The following is a 16,412-nucleotide window of genomic DNA, read 5'->3' as shown; positions in this document are numbered from 1 at the left end:
CCTGTCCCCCAAAAACAGTACTTCTGTCTTGTCAGGATTCAATCTGTTGAGAGAGAGCGAAGTGGGAAACTAACCTATCATAAAAAACAAAGTATTCCCATTGCTCCGCCCAGTCTTGTTTATGGCTCCGCCCACTGCTGGTGTGTGGCCTCCGGGAGGCTGCCCGCACATGGGAAAGTGGCCCTCTGGCTGAAAAAGGTCCCCCTTGCTTAAAAACCTTACCTCCCTTCAGGATGAGCCGACGTACCCCGGAGAAGACATCTCGATAATGCGGGAGACCACCAAGAAGCTGTTCACGAAACTTCAAGAGGCCGAGAAGCGCCACCAGTCAGACAGAGCCGCCTATGAGGTTAGAACACAAGAAAGGCCCGCTGGATCAGGCCAGTGGTTCCCAAACTTTTGTGGGTGTCACCGCTCCCTTGGTTCCATAAGCTCATCCCCAGGGCCCGCAACCTTACCCTACAAAAATCATGATTCAAAACTGCAGTTTGAGCAACCCGTTCAGGAAGCAATAACATTCAAAGCGGTTGCAATCAATTGCACATTCTTCAAAATCTAGTTCGGACAGTTTAGCTCGACTGATGCAACAAAACTGACGAACTTGGTCCAGGGATAGCGGCTTTCCAAAGTGTGAGCATCCTTTACACCTCCAGCACACCTGTGTAGGGCTGGCTTTCAGCGTTGCAATATATCGCCAGCTAAACATTGCGATATACCGTGGTACCTCTGGATGCGAACGGGATCCGTTCCTGAGCCCCATTCGCACTCTGAAGAGAACGCGACATGCATCTGCGCGGGTCGCAATTTGCTGCTTCTGCACATGTGTCTGACGTCATTTTGAGCGCATGTGCGAGCGGCGAAACCCGGAAGTAACGTGTTCTGTTATTTCCGGGTCGCCGCAGAGCGCAACCCGAAAACGCTCAACCTGAAGCAACTTTAACCCGAGGTATGACTGTAGAGTCGCGCCTTGGATCCTGGATGCCCTGGAACTCGGACGTTTCGGCTCCCGGACAATTGAAACCTGGAAGCGAGTGTTCTGGTTTTCAAACGTTCTTTTGGAACCTGAACTGCTGACGGGGCTTCCTGCAGCCAATCAGAATATTCAAACGTTTTGGAAGTTGAATGGCCTTCCGGAACGGATTCTGTTCAGCTTCCAAGTACGACTGTACTGATATATCACACTGTCTGAAATAAGGATGGAGCTACTAGGGACGTGGGTGGTGCTGTGGTCTAAACCACTGAGCCTTGGGCTTTCCGATCAGAAGGTCGGCGGTTTGAATCCCCACGAGGGGGTGAGCTCCCGTTGCTCGGTCCCAGCTCCTGCCAACCTAGCAGTTTGAAAGCACACCAGTGCAAGTAGATAAATAGGTACCACTCCGGCGGGAAGGTAAACGGCGTTTCCATGCGCTGCTCTGGTTTGCTAGAAGCGGCTTAGTCCTGCTGGCCACATGACCCGGAAGCTGTATGCCGGCTCCCTCGGCCAATAAAGCGAGATGAGCGCCGCAACCCCAGAGTCGGCCACAACTGGACCTAATGGTCAGGGGTCCCCTTTACGTTTATGCAGAGCATTGGCTGGCTTCATGGTTTCCCCCGCATCCCACACAACAGAGACACACATCACCCTTCCTCAAACCCTGCTAGGTCCCGCAGGAGTGGTACTGTCCACTTTGAGAACCATTGATGTGGCCCAACGTCCAACACCTGGGAGGCCTGTGGCTTTGCATCCTCGACCCTGGTTGCAAGGACCACCCTCTCTGAGGCTGCGCTGCCAGTTGCATGAGATGCTTGAGCTGTGGGCCAGGGAAGGGGTCCTTTGTCATGGCTCCACATAATAATAATAATTTATTATTTATACCCTGCCCATCAGGCTGAGTTTCCCCAGCCACTCTGGGCGGCTCCCAATCAAGTGTTAAAAACAGTACAGCGTTAAATATTAAAAACTTCCCTAAACAGGGCTGCCTTCAGATGTCTTTTAAAGATAGGATAGCTGCTTATTTCCTTCACATCTGCTGGGAGGGCGTTCCACAGGGCGGGCGCCACCACCGAGAAGGCCCTCTGCCTGGTTCCCTGTAACTTGACTTCTCGCAATGAGGGAACCTCCAGAAGGCCCTCGGCGCTGGACCTCAGTGTCCGGGCTGGACGATGGGTGTGGAGACGCTCCTTCAGGTATACAGGACCGAGGCCGTTTAGGGTTGATGATGGTTGCCAGGCTTTTGGGGTGAACAGTGCAATTTCGCTAGCTGTGTTTGTGTGAAACGGTCGACATGCATGCAAAAGTGCCCCCTCTCTCCTCTTCTTGCAGACGTCCATTTCCCATTATCGGAGGGAAGCTGAACATTCGGGAGCAGCTCTCCGAAGGGCAGAGCTGGACTTGGAAGAGAAGGATTTGAAGCTGGAGGAGCTGCAGAGACTCCTGACAGGGATGGAGAAGGTACTCACCTGACGGAAGACGCCAGCGGTTGTCCGCAGGGCAGATTGGCGCAGCGAAAGCCGTTGTGCCACTGGGCCAAAATTGAGAGAGAGTGCAAATTCGCTTGGTTTGGTGAAGCATCTAATTGTACCTTTTTGTTTAATTTAATTCAGAACCCTCTTTCCTTTAGTTGTCTTTTATTTGGAGTGGCCCTTGCAAGCGGAGGATGGCATTAAAAACAGTCTAGCAAACTTATCAGAGACCAAACAGTGCTTTAGACCCTCGAAAGGAGCAACCGTAGACCAGAATGCCTTAAAAAATAAAAAATAAAAAATGTAATTATAACATTAAACCAAAAACGTGCTGGTTTACAGCTTAAAAGACTAGGACTAGCCGCCTGAGAAACAGTTTCTATCCAAATGCGATTTTGATTTTAAACACAGTGTAAGGCACTGTGGGTTAAACACCACAGAGCCTAGGACTTGCCGATCAGAAGGTCGGCAGTTCGAATCCCCGCGACGGGGTGAGCTCCCATTGCTTGGTCCCTGCTCCTTCCAACCTAGCAGTTCAAAAGCACGTCAAAGTGCAAGTAGATAAATAGGTACCGCTCCGGCAGGAAGGTAAACTGCGTTTCCGTGCGCTGCTCTGGTTTGCCAGAAGCGGCTTAGTCATGCTGGCCACATGACCCGGAAGCTGTACGCCGGCTCCCTCGGCCAATAAAGCGAGATGAATGCCACAACCCCCGAGCCGGTCACAACTGGACCTAATGGTCAGGGGTCCCTTTACCTTTACCTTTAAGGGGTCTCTATGGGAGTGTATTGTATTTTAAAAATGGGGTATCAGTTTTTAGGGGGCTAACCAGGCTGGGGTAGCAGGCTTGTTGGTTTTGAATGTCTTGTGTAGATTTTTTTCCCCTTCCAATTTCGTTGTTCTGTATGGGACAATGACAATAAAGATTATCGTATTGTATTGTATCCTATCATAAAGCAGCATTTCCCATCCTTGGGACTGCAGCTGTTTTAGGACTACAACTCACAGATCACACTTCAAAACGACCTTGACAGATTAGAGAACTGGGCCAAAACAAACAAGATGAACTTTAACAGGGAGAAATGTAAAGTATTGCACTTGGGCAAAAAAAATGAGAGGCACAAATACAAGATGGGTGACACCTGGCTTGAGAGCAGTACATGTGAAAAGGATCTAGGAGTCTTGGTTGACCACAAACTTGACATGAGCCAACAGTGTGACGCGGCAGCTAAAAAAGCCAATGCAATTCTGGGCTGCATCAATAGGAGTATAGCATCTAGATCAAGGGAAGTAACAGTGCCACTGTATTCTGCTCTGGTCAGACCTCACCTGGAGTACTGTGTCCAGTTCTGGGCACCACAGTTCAAGAAGGACACTGACAAACTGGAATGTGTCCAGAGGAGGGCAACCAAAATGGTCAAAGGCCTGGAAACGATGCCTTATGAGGAACGGCTAAGGGAGCTGGGCATGTTTAGCCTGGAGAAGAGGAGGTTAAGGGGTGATATGATAGCCATGTTCAAATATATAAAAGGATGTCACATAGAGGAGGGAGAAAGGTTGTTTTCTGCTGCTCCAGAGAAGCGGACACGGAGCAATGGATCCAAACTACAAGAAAGAAGATTCCACCTAAACATTAGGAAGAACTTCCTGACAGTAAGAGCTGTTCGACAGTGGAATTTGCTGCCAAGGAGTGTGGTGGAGTCTCCTCCTTTGGAGGTCTTTAAGCAGAGGCTTGACAACCATATGTCAGGAGTGCTCTGATGGTGTTTCCTGCTTGGCAGGGGGTTGGACTCGATGGCCCTTGTGGTCTCTTCCAACTCTATGATTCGATGAACTCCCATCATCCCTAGCTAGCAAGACCGGTGGTCAGGGACAATGGGAATGGGAGTCCAAAAACAGCTGGAGACCCAAGGCTGGGAAACACTGGCTTAAAGTACCCACACCTGCTCAGGATGGGAATCTAAGAAGAACTGTAGCCTTTTCTACCTCTGTGAATCCGCCCCGTCCTCTTTTAAAGACATTCCTGTTGGCAGGCGTCGCTGCCTCTAGCGAGAACAAATTATGTGCATACTGTGGGTCAGGAATGATAATAATAATAATAAATAATAATAATAATAATAATAACAACAACAACAATACATTTTTATTTATATCCCGCCCTCCCCAGCCGAAGCCGGGCTCAGGGCGGCTAACAACAATAAAATAAGACAACATTTTAAAATCATTTCATTAAAAAATTACTTCAAATCAAATTGATGGCAACCATTGGGTAGAGTTCTGTGAAGATTGCCAAAGGAGGGAGTCAGGCTGTGCCCTGGCCAAAGGCTTGGCGGAACAGCTCTGTCTTGCAGGCCCTGCGGAAAGATGTCAGGTCCCGCAGGGCCCTAGTCTCTTGGGACAGAGCGTTCCACCAGATCGGGGCCACAGCCGAAAAAGCCCTGGCTCTTGTTGAGGCCAGCCTAACCTCTCCGTGGCCTGGGACCTCCAATATGTTTTTGTTTGTAGACCGTAAGGTCCTCCTTGGGACATACCAGGAGAGGCGGTCCCGTAGGTACGAGGGTCCTAGGTCGCATAGGGCTTTAAAGGTTAAAACCAGCACCTTAAACCTGATCCTGTACTCCACCGGGAGCCAGTGCAGCTGGTAGAGCACCGGGTGAATGTGATCTCGAAGCGAGGACCCCGTAAGGAGTCTCGCTGCAGCATTCTGCACCCGCTGGAGTTTCTGGGTCAGTCTCAAGGGCAGCCCCACGTAGAGCGAATACTGCCCAGCCCTATGGCGTTCTCTGTTCTTCCCCTCCCTAGGCGTAGCTTTTTGGGTTTTTTGCAAGGCCCGCTGTCGGATCTGAGAGCCTCGCGGCAGCCACCTTATCCCTTCTTTCCCTTCTCTCCCCATTGCAGGAGCACAAAACTCTGCTTCAGAAGATGAGGGACGACGAGTCTGAGCTGGAGCAGCTGCGCAGCGTCGAGAAGGACAAAGTTGCCGAGCAGGAAAGGTGAGAGGCTTGAGCCCCAGGCATGGTGGATCAGTGGGGCTGGGGACTTTTGTCTGACTTGCGTCCAGTAGGGTTTTGTGACGGATAGCACAGAACAGGGCGTGGGATGGGAGGAGAGATAATAAACAGATCCCCATTTGCATACGGGTTACATTCCGAGGCACAACACATTTATGTGAAATCGTGTATATTGGAACACCGTTGGAAAAACCACTAAACACCCTCCAAACTTCTGGAAAACCCTTTCAAAAAACAAAAAAATTCACCAAACTCCACTGTGATCACTCCTTGCTCAAACTCCCAATGCTCCACAGGTCTCAAAGTTCAGTGCTGGGATTGCTAGATGCTATTTTTGAGTCATTTTTAATAATAATAATAATATAAATTTTATTTATACCTCACCCTCCCCTTCCAGAGCTGGGCTCAGGGTGGCTAACACCAGCAAAATTACAATAAAAACATAATAGGGGAAAAACAACAACAAAACAATTTAAAATACAGGTTAAAATGCAGCCTCATGTTGTTGTTGTCGTTTAGTTGTGTCCGACTCTTCGTAACCCCATGGACCAGAGCACGCCAGGCCCTTCTGTCTGCTGTCATTTTAAAAGTAGCCAATAAATCAAGACCATAAGACCCTTCCAATTTTAAGCTCCACTGATGTTGAATTCAGTAGGTGTTTTAACTGTGTCTCATTTGTGGTCCAATGATTTAAAGTGGGGAAAGGGGTGTGTGTGCAGGCCTCCAGATAAGAGTATAAGAAAAGCCCGCTGGATCAGGTATATGGCCCATTTAGTCCAGCATCCCATTCTCACAGTGGCCAAACAGATAATAATAATAATAAATAATAATAATAAATTTTATTTATTCCCCGACCAGAGCCGGGCTCAGGGCAGCTAACACCAGTAAAATTACAGTAAAAACATAATAGGGGAAAAAAACACAATTTAAAATACAGGTTAAAATGCAGCCTCATTTTAAAAGCAGCCCATAGATCAAAACCGTAAGGGGAGGGAAACATAAGGGTCAGACTGAGTCCAAACCAAAGGCCAGGCGGAACAGCTCTGTCTTGCAGGCCCTGCGGAAAGATGTCAAGTCCCACGGGGCCCTGGTCTCTTGGGACAGAGCGTTCCACCAAGTCGGGGCCAGTACTGAAAAGGCCCTGGCCCTAGCTGAGACCAATCTATCCACCTTGCGACCTGGGACCTCCAAGGTGTTGTCATGGGGCCGTTTTCGTGTTCTTTCGGGGCCCTTTTTATGCTGCGTCTGAGTTCGCAGCAGTGCACACGTGTGCCCCGAGAGCGCATAAATGGGGAGTTGCCCGTGCAGCTGCTTTTCAAGCTGGAACGAAAAGCGGGGTCTTACAGAACTTGCTTTTGCATAACCTATGGCCTCTTTCTCCTCTCCTCCTTCTTCGTCCTCCTGCTCTCAGGTCGGCCAAACTGGAGAAGGAAGTTGCCACATTGCGGGAGAAGATCCACCACTTGGACGACATGCTCAAGAGCCAGCAGAGGAAGGTCCGGCAGATGATTGAGCAGGTGGGTGCTGGGGATGAGCTGTGCACTGCGGCTGGGATGGAGCGTTTTGGGGGGTCTCGTCCTCGTCCCCTTCCTGAGTTTGGGGTTACGCAACCTGCTTCTTTCTCCTTCCTCCACTCTTACCCCTCCGCTTGCCGGCATCCTCCTGTCTCCAGAGGTAATGTTGTGCTAGACCCGAGCGTAATGCAAAGAGCAGGATGAGTCCAGCATCCTTGTTCCTGGTCTGCTCTCAGCCAACTCCCTCCCGGCCTGGCTTCCTACTTAACAACCAGTAAGAGGTGTGGCCCTGCCTGTTCGCTTCCTCCTCACCCTTTGTCACGGTCCGGTTCACGGGCGATCGAAATCCCGGCTGGGGACGTCAGGATCGGGGGCAAGATGGGGTGGGAGCAGGAACGGGGGGTCCAGAAGCCAGGAGTCAGGAAGCCAAGAGTCCGAGGGTCAGAGAGCCGGGAGTCAAGAAACCAAAGGTCCAAGGGTCAGGAAGCAAGGAGTCACGAAGTCAGGGGTCCGAGAATCAAGAAGCAAGGAGTCACGAAGTCAAGGGTCCGAGAATCAAGAAGCAAGGAGTCACGAAGTCAAGGGTCCGAGAATCAAGAAGCAAGGAGTCACGAAGTCAAGGGTCCGAGAATCAAGAAGCAAGGAGTCACGAAGTCAAGGGTCCGAGAATCAAGAAGCAAGGAGTCACGAAGTCAAGGGTCCGAGAATCAAGAAGCAAGGAGTCACGAAGTCAGGGGTCCGAGGATCAAGAAGCAGGGAGTCACGAAGTCAGGGGTCTGAGGGTCAAGAAGCAGGGAGTCAAGGAGTCAAACGCAGCAAGGCAGGGAATGTGTTGCTGTGGCAAAGAGCCGAAGGGAAAATGCTGACCTGATATCCCTTCCCGGCTCTTGCCATCAGGTGTTGTGAGTTGCCAATCGGCCTCACCTGTGTGGCCACGCCTTGCCTCTCCAGGACAAACTTAGGAAGGCCCCCATCCTGCAAAGACCTATTGGTCACAGGGCCTGGCTCCTGCACGCACACCTGACACCCTTGGTCTCAACATTGCCTCTTGTAGAACTGGGCAAGTAGGAGGAAGAAGGGGCGGGAAGTAGAGGAAGTTGGCTCCGCCTCCTGTTGACACTGGCTCCACCCCTGTTGACACAGGCTCCGCCTCCCGTTGGCTCTGGCCCCGCCTCCTGTTGGGATTCTTTCTCTGCCTTCTTCCCCACCAGGCTGCCACTGGGAGTAACCCCAAAAAAGCATTTTTGCGTATCTGCTCTTACCTATTTTACTCCGGAGAGTTTATATGTCACTTGAATGTCCAAAAGCTCATTGGACCGCAAAGCAGGTTACAGAGACAATAAAGCAAGGGAATTATCTGTTTTTCAAAAACCTCTTGAACAATTCTTTAAAACCTTCAAAAAAACAGCTAATGAAGAGCTATAAAAAGCCATATTAAAACACACGTCAGTGCTCTGCGTGCCTGGATAGGCTTGTCTTTGTGCATTTGTAAGTCTAGACAGTGAAAGTGAGCTAACAGCCAAACATAACAGAAACCAGATGGTAAGATTAACAAATAAAAAAGAGAGAGTCTCTTCGCCTTTAAAACCAGCCTTGTGTGTATCTCCCTGACTTGGGAAAGAGTTAAATCTTAAGCCCTGTGCCAATTAATTTGGCTTCTGTTTGATTTAACACTGACCTCCCAGCTTTTGAGTGACTCACACCTCAAAAGGACTCCCTTTTCATGGAGGTGTCTGGGGCTGATGTAGTGACGATTCTCTCTCTCTCTCTCTCTCTCTCTCTCTGTCTCTGAAAATTCTGCAAATCGGCAGAGGATTAGGGATTCAAACTTAAAATTGTGTTAGAAAAACCTTTCTAAACAAACTCCACGCAGCTGAGAGACCAGCAGCTTTTGGAGCCTCCCAGCTGGTCGTTAGAACAACTTTACATCTTACGAGCTCGAGTTTCCTTCTTTCCTCTTCCCTCCCAATCGGTTTTCCTTGTGTGTTGTGACTTTTTTAGACTGTAAGCCTATGGGGAGGGGCTGTTGCGTTTTAAAAATGATTCATAAGCTGCTGTAGGAGCCCGATTAATCAGGCAGCGTGCATTAACTACAGAGAGAGAGAGAGTTCAGACATTTCTGTGCCATGGGTGGTAGTGGATTACAGCTGCATTCCTGACCCTTGACCCTTTGGGCTGCTGGGAGTTGAAGTACAGCAACATCGGGAGCTTTCTGCCAATTCCTCACCCCTCCTTTGACAGCTGTGGCCCCACATCATGGGAGATGAAGTTTGATGTTGCATCTTTGCTTTGAGATCTGTCTGTCTGTCTCCCACCTTCCCCATGATTACAGATCCCACTTTCTCTGGGGGTGGGGGTGCTAGTTTTAAACCCCTGGTGCAACTTAAAAGCTAAAGGGACCCCTGACCATTTGGTCCCGTCGTGGCCGACTCTGGGGTTGCGGCGCTCATCTCGCTTTATTGGCCGAGGGAGCCGGCGTACAGCTTCCGGGTCATGTGGCCAGCATGACTAAGCCGCTTCTGGCGAACCAGAGCAGCGCACGGAAACGCCGTTTACCTTCCCACCAGAGTGGTACCTATTTATCTACTTGCACTTTGATGTGCTTTAGAACTGCTAGGTGGGCAGGAGCAGGGACTGAGCAACGGGAGCTCACCCCATCGTGGGGATTCGAACTGCCGACCTTCTGATCGGCAAGTCCTAGGCTCTGTGGTTTAACCCACAGCGCCACCCCCGTCCCTGGTGCAACTTACCTGGGCCATTTTGGGGCATGTTTGCAGCTAGCTTCTCCTTTTCTGGAGACTCCAGGGCTGTTCATTTCTAACAATCCTCCTTCTCCACAGCTTCAAAACTCCAAGACTGTGATTCAGTCCAAAGACACAATCATCCAAGAACTCAAAGAACGTGTGGCCTACCTGGAGGCTGAGGTAGGCAGCCATTTTTATTAAAGTTCCTAATCCTGTTGCCTGCAAGATATTGACATTAAAGGGCCTAAGTTTTCTCATTAGTTTTTTTTCTATGCATTGAGTGGGGCTAACATTGGCTGCAAACCCATATAGTCCCTTTTTAGAGCCATCCAGTGCAGTCCCCTGTCAGCCCACCTTGTGATCATATTTCTCCCTTCGATGTTTGTGCATATGGCTGCAGATTATTACAGTTTTATCCAACCTTAGTCCTATTCGGACTCATTGAAATCAACATGCCTAGCTTAGGTCTGCTAATTTCGGCGGAGGTCTACGCTGAGTAGGGCACCACCCCTGAAGCCCACATTTTGGATGCGCTCCTTATGTACGAGATACTCTTTTAAAAACGTAAAATGCACCGCTAATACTTCTCAGTGCATTCGCCTGCAAAAACCAGGCATGGCGTACGCAGCCTTAAAAGAAAAAAACTATTTTTGCATGTGTACACAGCCTTAAAAACACCTATTTTTGCACATGCTTTCCCATCGTGAAATCTGGAGAAAATGCATCATCCAATTTTGGAGTAGAGTGGGGTGTTTGCATTTTGATTTTGCAAGTTGGCAATCTGGGTGGTGAAAGACCAAGCGCGTTCCTTGCCCCAGAAGAGCCCTTGGCTCGGCTGCCCCCTGGTGGGGCGTTTACGGTGCTACGGGAATGTCAGCCGGGTCCGGAGCAGACTCTTGCAACCTGACTCTCCAGGTGTGTTGAAAGGACACACACAGGCACGAAACTGACTTGCAGGTGGGACTGTTTTTCCTCCCTGCCAAAATGAGCATCAAAGCAGAGGAAATGGCGCCATCAGAGAGGAATTTAATGCACATTTTGCCAGTTTCTGCCAAATGTGTAGTTTTTCTCTTGGCACGTCCCGAACATGATGCTTTGCTGCCGTTACTGAAATGCCGTTTGTTCTTCCATTGGTTCAGGCCAGTTCTGTCTGCCTCCCTTTTTCTCGAGCGAAATGTTGCCGGTTTCATGAACATGGCCCTTTTTTTTAATACGGTTGTAGAGCTGGAAGCCCCCCACCCCCAGTTCATTTAGACCAGCCCTCTGGAAATCAGTGACATCATCCCTTTCACCCTCGTGTTTTCTCCCTTCAGAACCTTGAGATGCACGACCGCATGGAGCACCTTATTGAAAAGCAGGCCCAGAGCGCCGGGGTCCACAATGCAAGGCCCCGCTCCAAATCAGAGTACGTCAGCAGGTGAGCGGCAGGGTGGAGGGGCTGCCACCTGCCCTTTAGGGGTGGAATAACAACAACAACAACAAAATTTATTTGTATCCCGCCCTCCCTGGCCAGAGCCAGGCTCAGAGCATCTAACATCATATAAATAAGACAATATGCATAATACAGTACAGTAGTACCTCGGGTTAAGAACTTAATTCGTTCCGGAGGTCCGTTCTTATCCTAAAACTGTTCTTAACCTGAAGCACCACTTTAGCTAATGGGGCCTCCCGCTGCCGCTGCGCCGCCGGAGCACGATTTCTGTTCTTATCCTGAAGCAAAGTTCTTAACCCGAGGTACTATTTCTGGGTTAGCAGAGTCTGTAACCTGAAGCATCTGTAACCCGAGGCACCACTGTATAAAATATGCAAATGAAATAACATTCAACATTCATTAGAATAATATAGAATAATAATAAATAGAAGCATTTCAAGATTAAGCAGAAATCCACTCTTAACAGTTACAATAAGCAATTTCCCAACTCCAGTCAATAAAACAACATCAAGCCCCAATGCACAACATAATGCAGTACAAAATGAGAAGCAGCGACTGGAGGGTGGGGCAAGGCAGGTGGAAAGAGGCCTTGCCTGGTGGGGTCTCACTCCTCAACTACACTCCCTGAGTCGTGAGCCCCTTTGGGGCACCCCTCTTCTCTCCCCCCTCCCCAAAGCGACTTGCACATTCCTAAAATGCGAATAGCTTAACACGCCTTCAGAGCGATGGGCCAGAATCCCATAGGAAGTTCTTATCCGCACATTCAATTCACTGCAAAAAGGGACAAGTCCTACCCACTCACTGCAGAACAGGCCAGGAATAATAATAATAATAATAATAATAATAATAATTATTATTATTATTATTATTATTATTATTATTAATTATTATTTATACAGAGCCCATCTGGCTGAGTTTCCCCAGCCACTCTGGGCGGCTCCCAGTCGAGTGTTTAAAACAATACAGCATTAGATATTTAAAACTTCCCTAAACAGGGCTGCCTTCAGATGTCTTAAAGATAGGATAGCTGCTTATTTCCTTCACATCTGAAGGGAGGGCGTTCCACAAGGCAGGCGCCACTACCGAGAAGGCCCTCTGCCTGGTTCCCTGTAACCTCACTTGTCGCAATGAGGGAACCGCCAGAAGGCCCTCGGCACTGGATCTCAGTGTCCGGGCAGAACGATGAGGGTGGAGACGCTCCTTCAGGTATACTGGACCGAGGCCGTTTAGGGCTTTCAAGGTCAGCACCAACACTTCAAATTTTGCTCGGAAACGTACTGGGAACCAGTGCAGATCTCTCAGGACCGGCGTTATATGGTTTCTTCAGCCGCTCCCAATCCCCAGTCTAGCTGCTGCATTCTGGATTAGTTGCAGTTTCTGAGTCACCTTCAAAGGTAGCCCCACGTAGAGCGTATTACAGTAGTCCAAGCGAGAGATAACTAGAGCATGCACCACTCTGGCGAGACAGTCTGTGGGCAGGTAGGGTCTCATCCTGCATACCAGATGGAGCTGGTAGACAGCTGCCCTGGACACAGAGTTAACCTGCGCCTCCATGGACAGCGATGAGTCCAAAATGACTCCCAGGCTGCGCACCTGGTCCTTCAGGGGCACAGGTACCCCATTCAGGACCAGGGAATCCCCCACACCAGCCCGCTCCCTGTCCCCCAAAAACAGTCCTTCTATCCCAACACCTTTATCACCACATTTCCTAATGTCAGCTTATTCTCTAATATCTCTCTCCCTCCCCTCTCTCTTCTCTCTCTCCCTCTCTCCTGCAGCAAACGGCTCACCAAGTCTCCGGGTCCCAAACCTTTGCCTCTCATCCGAGTGCTGGAAACATGAACTCAAACTCCTCTCCTCCGCTCCCCGCTCCCCGAAAAAGGAACCCTCTGCAAACTCGCCGGGCTCTTATTCCATCACCAGCTGCTTCGCCCTTGCTGCTCGCTCCCCAGAGGCAAACAACTCCCTTGTAGCGTGTGGTGGGACTGTCTGGATAGCCCCATCCGCCCAGCAGCACGGCCTGCTTGAAGCTGCAAAAAAGAAAAAAAGGAGGATTTTCTGAAAGGGGTTTGATCGGGACGGGACACGAGGACGTTTGAAGGCCAAAAGGACGCTTTTGCCCCACCCAAAGGCCGCAAGAAGGAACCTTTGCATTTCTTGCAATTGATCTGTAACGCTGGTCCCTTTTTGGAAAGAAAGTGCCTTTTTAGTAATTATATATATAATTATATACATCATGTATATATATGGCTGTTAGCTCCATCCAGTGCTAGGAAGTTCAGTTTTTATCCCCGTTCAAGCCAGTACGCCTATCAAGGGTTGTTTTCAGATTATTAATAACAGTGTAAAGGCGCATTGGGTTGGACAAAGTTGAGGAGGTTTCTTGTCCTGGTTTCTTGCCTCTTCTCACCTCCGAAAGAATATGTTTCAGCGACTGCCCATCCACCTCTCAGGCAGCGAGTGAACTTCTCCTGTCAAACTCAGCCTAGCCCCCTAGAGAACAGAGATTATCCCATGTCTGCATTTAACCCTGTCGGTTGCCCACGCCGCACCGTGGCAGAATGTAGAGGATCGACTCGTATAATGTAATCTAGCATTGTGTGAATGTAGAAATAAATACTGAGTTGAGTGTTTAAAAAAAAAAGAGGAGGTGTTTCATATGCATTAAGCAGGGGTCAGCAAATTTTTTCAGCAGGGGGCCAGTCCACTGTCTCTCAGACCTTGTGGGGGGGCGGTCTATGTTTTTTTGGGGGAAATGAACGAATTCCTATGCCCCACCAATAACCCAGAGATGCATTTTAAATAAAAGGGCACATTCTACTCATGTAAAAATATGCTGATTCCTGGACCATCCGCAGGCCGGATTTAGAAGGCGATTGGGCGGGTTCTGGCCCCCCCGGACCTTAGTTTGCCTAGGTAAAGGGACCCCTGACCATTCAGTCACGGAGGACTCGGGGGTTGCGGTGCTCATCTCACTTTAGTGGCCGAGGGAGCCAGTGTTTGTCCATAGACATGTGGCCAGCATGACAAAGCCGCTTCTGGTGAACCAGAGCAACACACAGAAACACCATTTACCTTCCCGCTGGAGTGGTACCTATTTATCTACTTGCACTTTGACGTGCTTTTGAACTGCTAGGTTGGCAGGAGCTGGGACCGAGCAACAGTAGCTCACCCTGTCGCAGGGATTCGAACCGCCAGCCTTCTGATCATCAAGCCCAAGAGGCTCAGTGGTTTAGATCACAGCTGTTCAGGGCTTTAAAGGTCAGCACCAACACTTTGAATTGTGCTCGGAAACGTACTGGGAGCCAATGTAGGTCTTTCAAGACCGTTGTTATGGGGTCTCGGCAGCCGCTTCCAGTCACCAGTCTAGCTGCCACATTCTGGATTAGTTGTAATTTCCGGGTCACCTTCAAAGTTGCCCCACGTAGAGTGCATTGCAGTAGTCCAAGCGGGAGATAACCAGAGCATGCACCACTCTGGCCAGACCATGCGCAGGCAGGGAGGGTCTCAGCCTGCATACCAGATGGAGCTGGTAGACAGCTGCCCCGGACACAGAACTGACCTGCAGCTCCATGGACAGCTGTGAGTCCAGAATGACTCCCAGGCTGCGCACCTGGTCCTTCCGGGGCACAGTTGTCCCATTCAGGACCAGGGAGTCCCTCACACACACTTGCCCCCTGTCCCCCAAGAACAGTACTTCTGTCTTGTCAGGATTCAACCTCAATCCATTAGCTACCATCCAACACTCGAGGGGCATGCAAAGCACGGGAGTTGAGGGCGTGTGGCCTGCAAAGGGTGCTGGGGGCCACATAGAGGCTTGGAGGGGTCTGCATTTATGCTGTGGGTCCCCTCTTGTCTTAGTCCCTGCGGGTGGTGACTTCCACGTAGATAAGGATGAACACAACCTGTCAGCAAAACCTATACATTGGAGGGCAAGCCTTGGGAACCCAGAGAGGTGCCTTAGACCAGTGGTGGCAAACCTTTTGGAGACCCAGTGCCCAAACTGCAACCCAAAACCCACTTATTTATCTCAAAGTGCCAACACGGCAATTTAACCTGAATACTGAGGTTTTAGTTTAGAAAAAAACAAATCATACATTAACACAGAATCATAGAAGAGTTGGAAGAGACCACAAGGGCCATCGAGTCCAACCCCCTGCCAAGCAGGAAACACCATCAGAGCACTCCTGACATATGGTTGTCAAGCCTCTGCTTAAAGACCCCCAAAGAAGGAGACTCCACCACACTCCTTGGCAGCAAATTCCACTGTCAAACAGCTCTTACTGTCAGGAAGTTCTTCCTAATGTTTAGGTGGAATCTTCTTTCTTGTAGTTTGGATCCATTGCTCCGTGTCCGCTTCTCTGGAGCAGCAGAAAACAACCTTTCTCCCTCCTCTATGTGACATCCTTTTATATATTTGAACATGGCTATCATATCGCCCCTTAACCTCCTCTTCTCCAGCTCCCTTAGCCGTTCCTCATAAGGCATCGTTTCCAGGCCTTTGACCATTTTGGTTGCCCTCCTCTGGACACGTTCCAGTTTGTCAGTGTCCTTCTTGAACTGTGGCGCCCAGAACTGGACACAGTACTCCAGGTGAGGTCTGACCAGAGCAGAATACAGTGGCACTATTACTTCCCTTGATCTAGATGCTATACTCCTATTGATGCAGCCCAGAATTGCATTGGCTTTTTTAGCTGCCGCGTCACACTGTTGGCTCATGTCAAGTTTGTGGTCAACCAAGACTCCTAGATCCTTTTCACATGTAGTGCTCTCAAGCCAGCTGTCACCCATCTTGTATTTGTGCCTCTCTCTTTTTTTGCCCAAGTGCAATACTTTACACTTCTCCCTGTTAAAATTCATCTTGTTTGTTTTGGCCCAGTTCTCTAATTTGTCATCTTTTGCCTTAAAAGGAAAACGTAGTAACAGAGCTTTCAATGATGCAAACAGCTTTTTATTGAAAGGTAAAAGTTTGCATTATCCTTGCTTGGGAAAAAGGGAATTACCAAACAACATGGCCATTTTGACAATTTTCCTTCAAGAAACTCTTATTTGGGAGATTTCAAAGCAGAAGCTGAATGGCCATCTGCCCTGGAAGCTGTAGTTGAGATCCCGCATGTAAACGTAATAGGATGTATAGTAACAATCGCAAAGTTAATGGACTTTGTTCCTTTTTCTTTTGTCAAAATATCTGTATTGTGATTCATCCTCTATACCCATCCCAGATTGGGAGGAGTGTTATGTACTGAAGTTCTCACCCTGGGCCAGCAGGGG

At 49.3% G+C, this 16,412-nt stretch overlaps 1 protein-coding gene across 3 annotated transcripts in view; it reads left to right on the top strand.

Moving 5' to 3' along the window:
• The window catches only part of TUFT1 (tuftelin 1), a 52,792-nt gene extending 39,782 nt beyond the window's left edge, over positions 1-13,010 (top strand). For 2 of the 3 annotated variants that reach the window (XM_053368634.1, XM_053368636.1), the window contains exons 6-12: positions 233-349; positions 2,303-2,431; positions 5,339-5,433; positions 6,863-6,968; positions 9,806-9,889; positions 11,023-11,126; positions 12,920-13,010. In XM_053368634.1, coding sequence (XP_053224609.1) covers positions 233-349; positions 2,303-2,431; positions 5,339-5,433; positions 6,863-6,968; positions 9,806-9,889; positions 11,023-11,126; positions 12,920-12,983 — 699 coding nt within the window. In that variant the 3' untranslated portion in view covers positions 12,984-13,010. The remainder of the gene's footprint in view (positions 1-232; positions 350-2,302; positions 2,432-5,338; positions 5,434-6,862; positions 6,969-9,805; positions 9,890-11,022; positions 11,127-12,919) is intronic. The other variant, XM_053368635.1, reaches the window with a different exon arrangement.
• The last annotated feature ends 3,402 nt before the right edge of the window (positions 13,011-16,412 follow it).

Source organism: Podarcis raffonei, chromosome 16 (genome assembly GCF_027172205.1).
Source record: "Podarcis raffonei isolate rPodRaf1 chromosome 16, rPodRaf1.pri, whole genome shotgun sequence".
NCBI lineage: Eukaryota > Metazoa > Chordata > Lepidosauria > Squamata > Lacertidae > Podarcis > Podarcis raffonei.
Note: the sequence above shows the minus strand (reverse complement) of the source record. Positions and strands in the feature narration are given on the sequence as shown.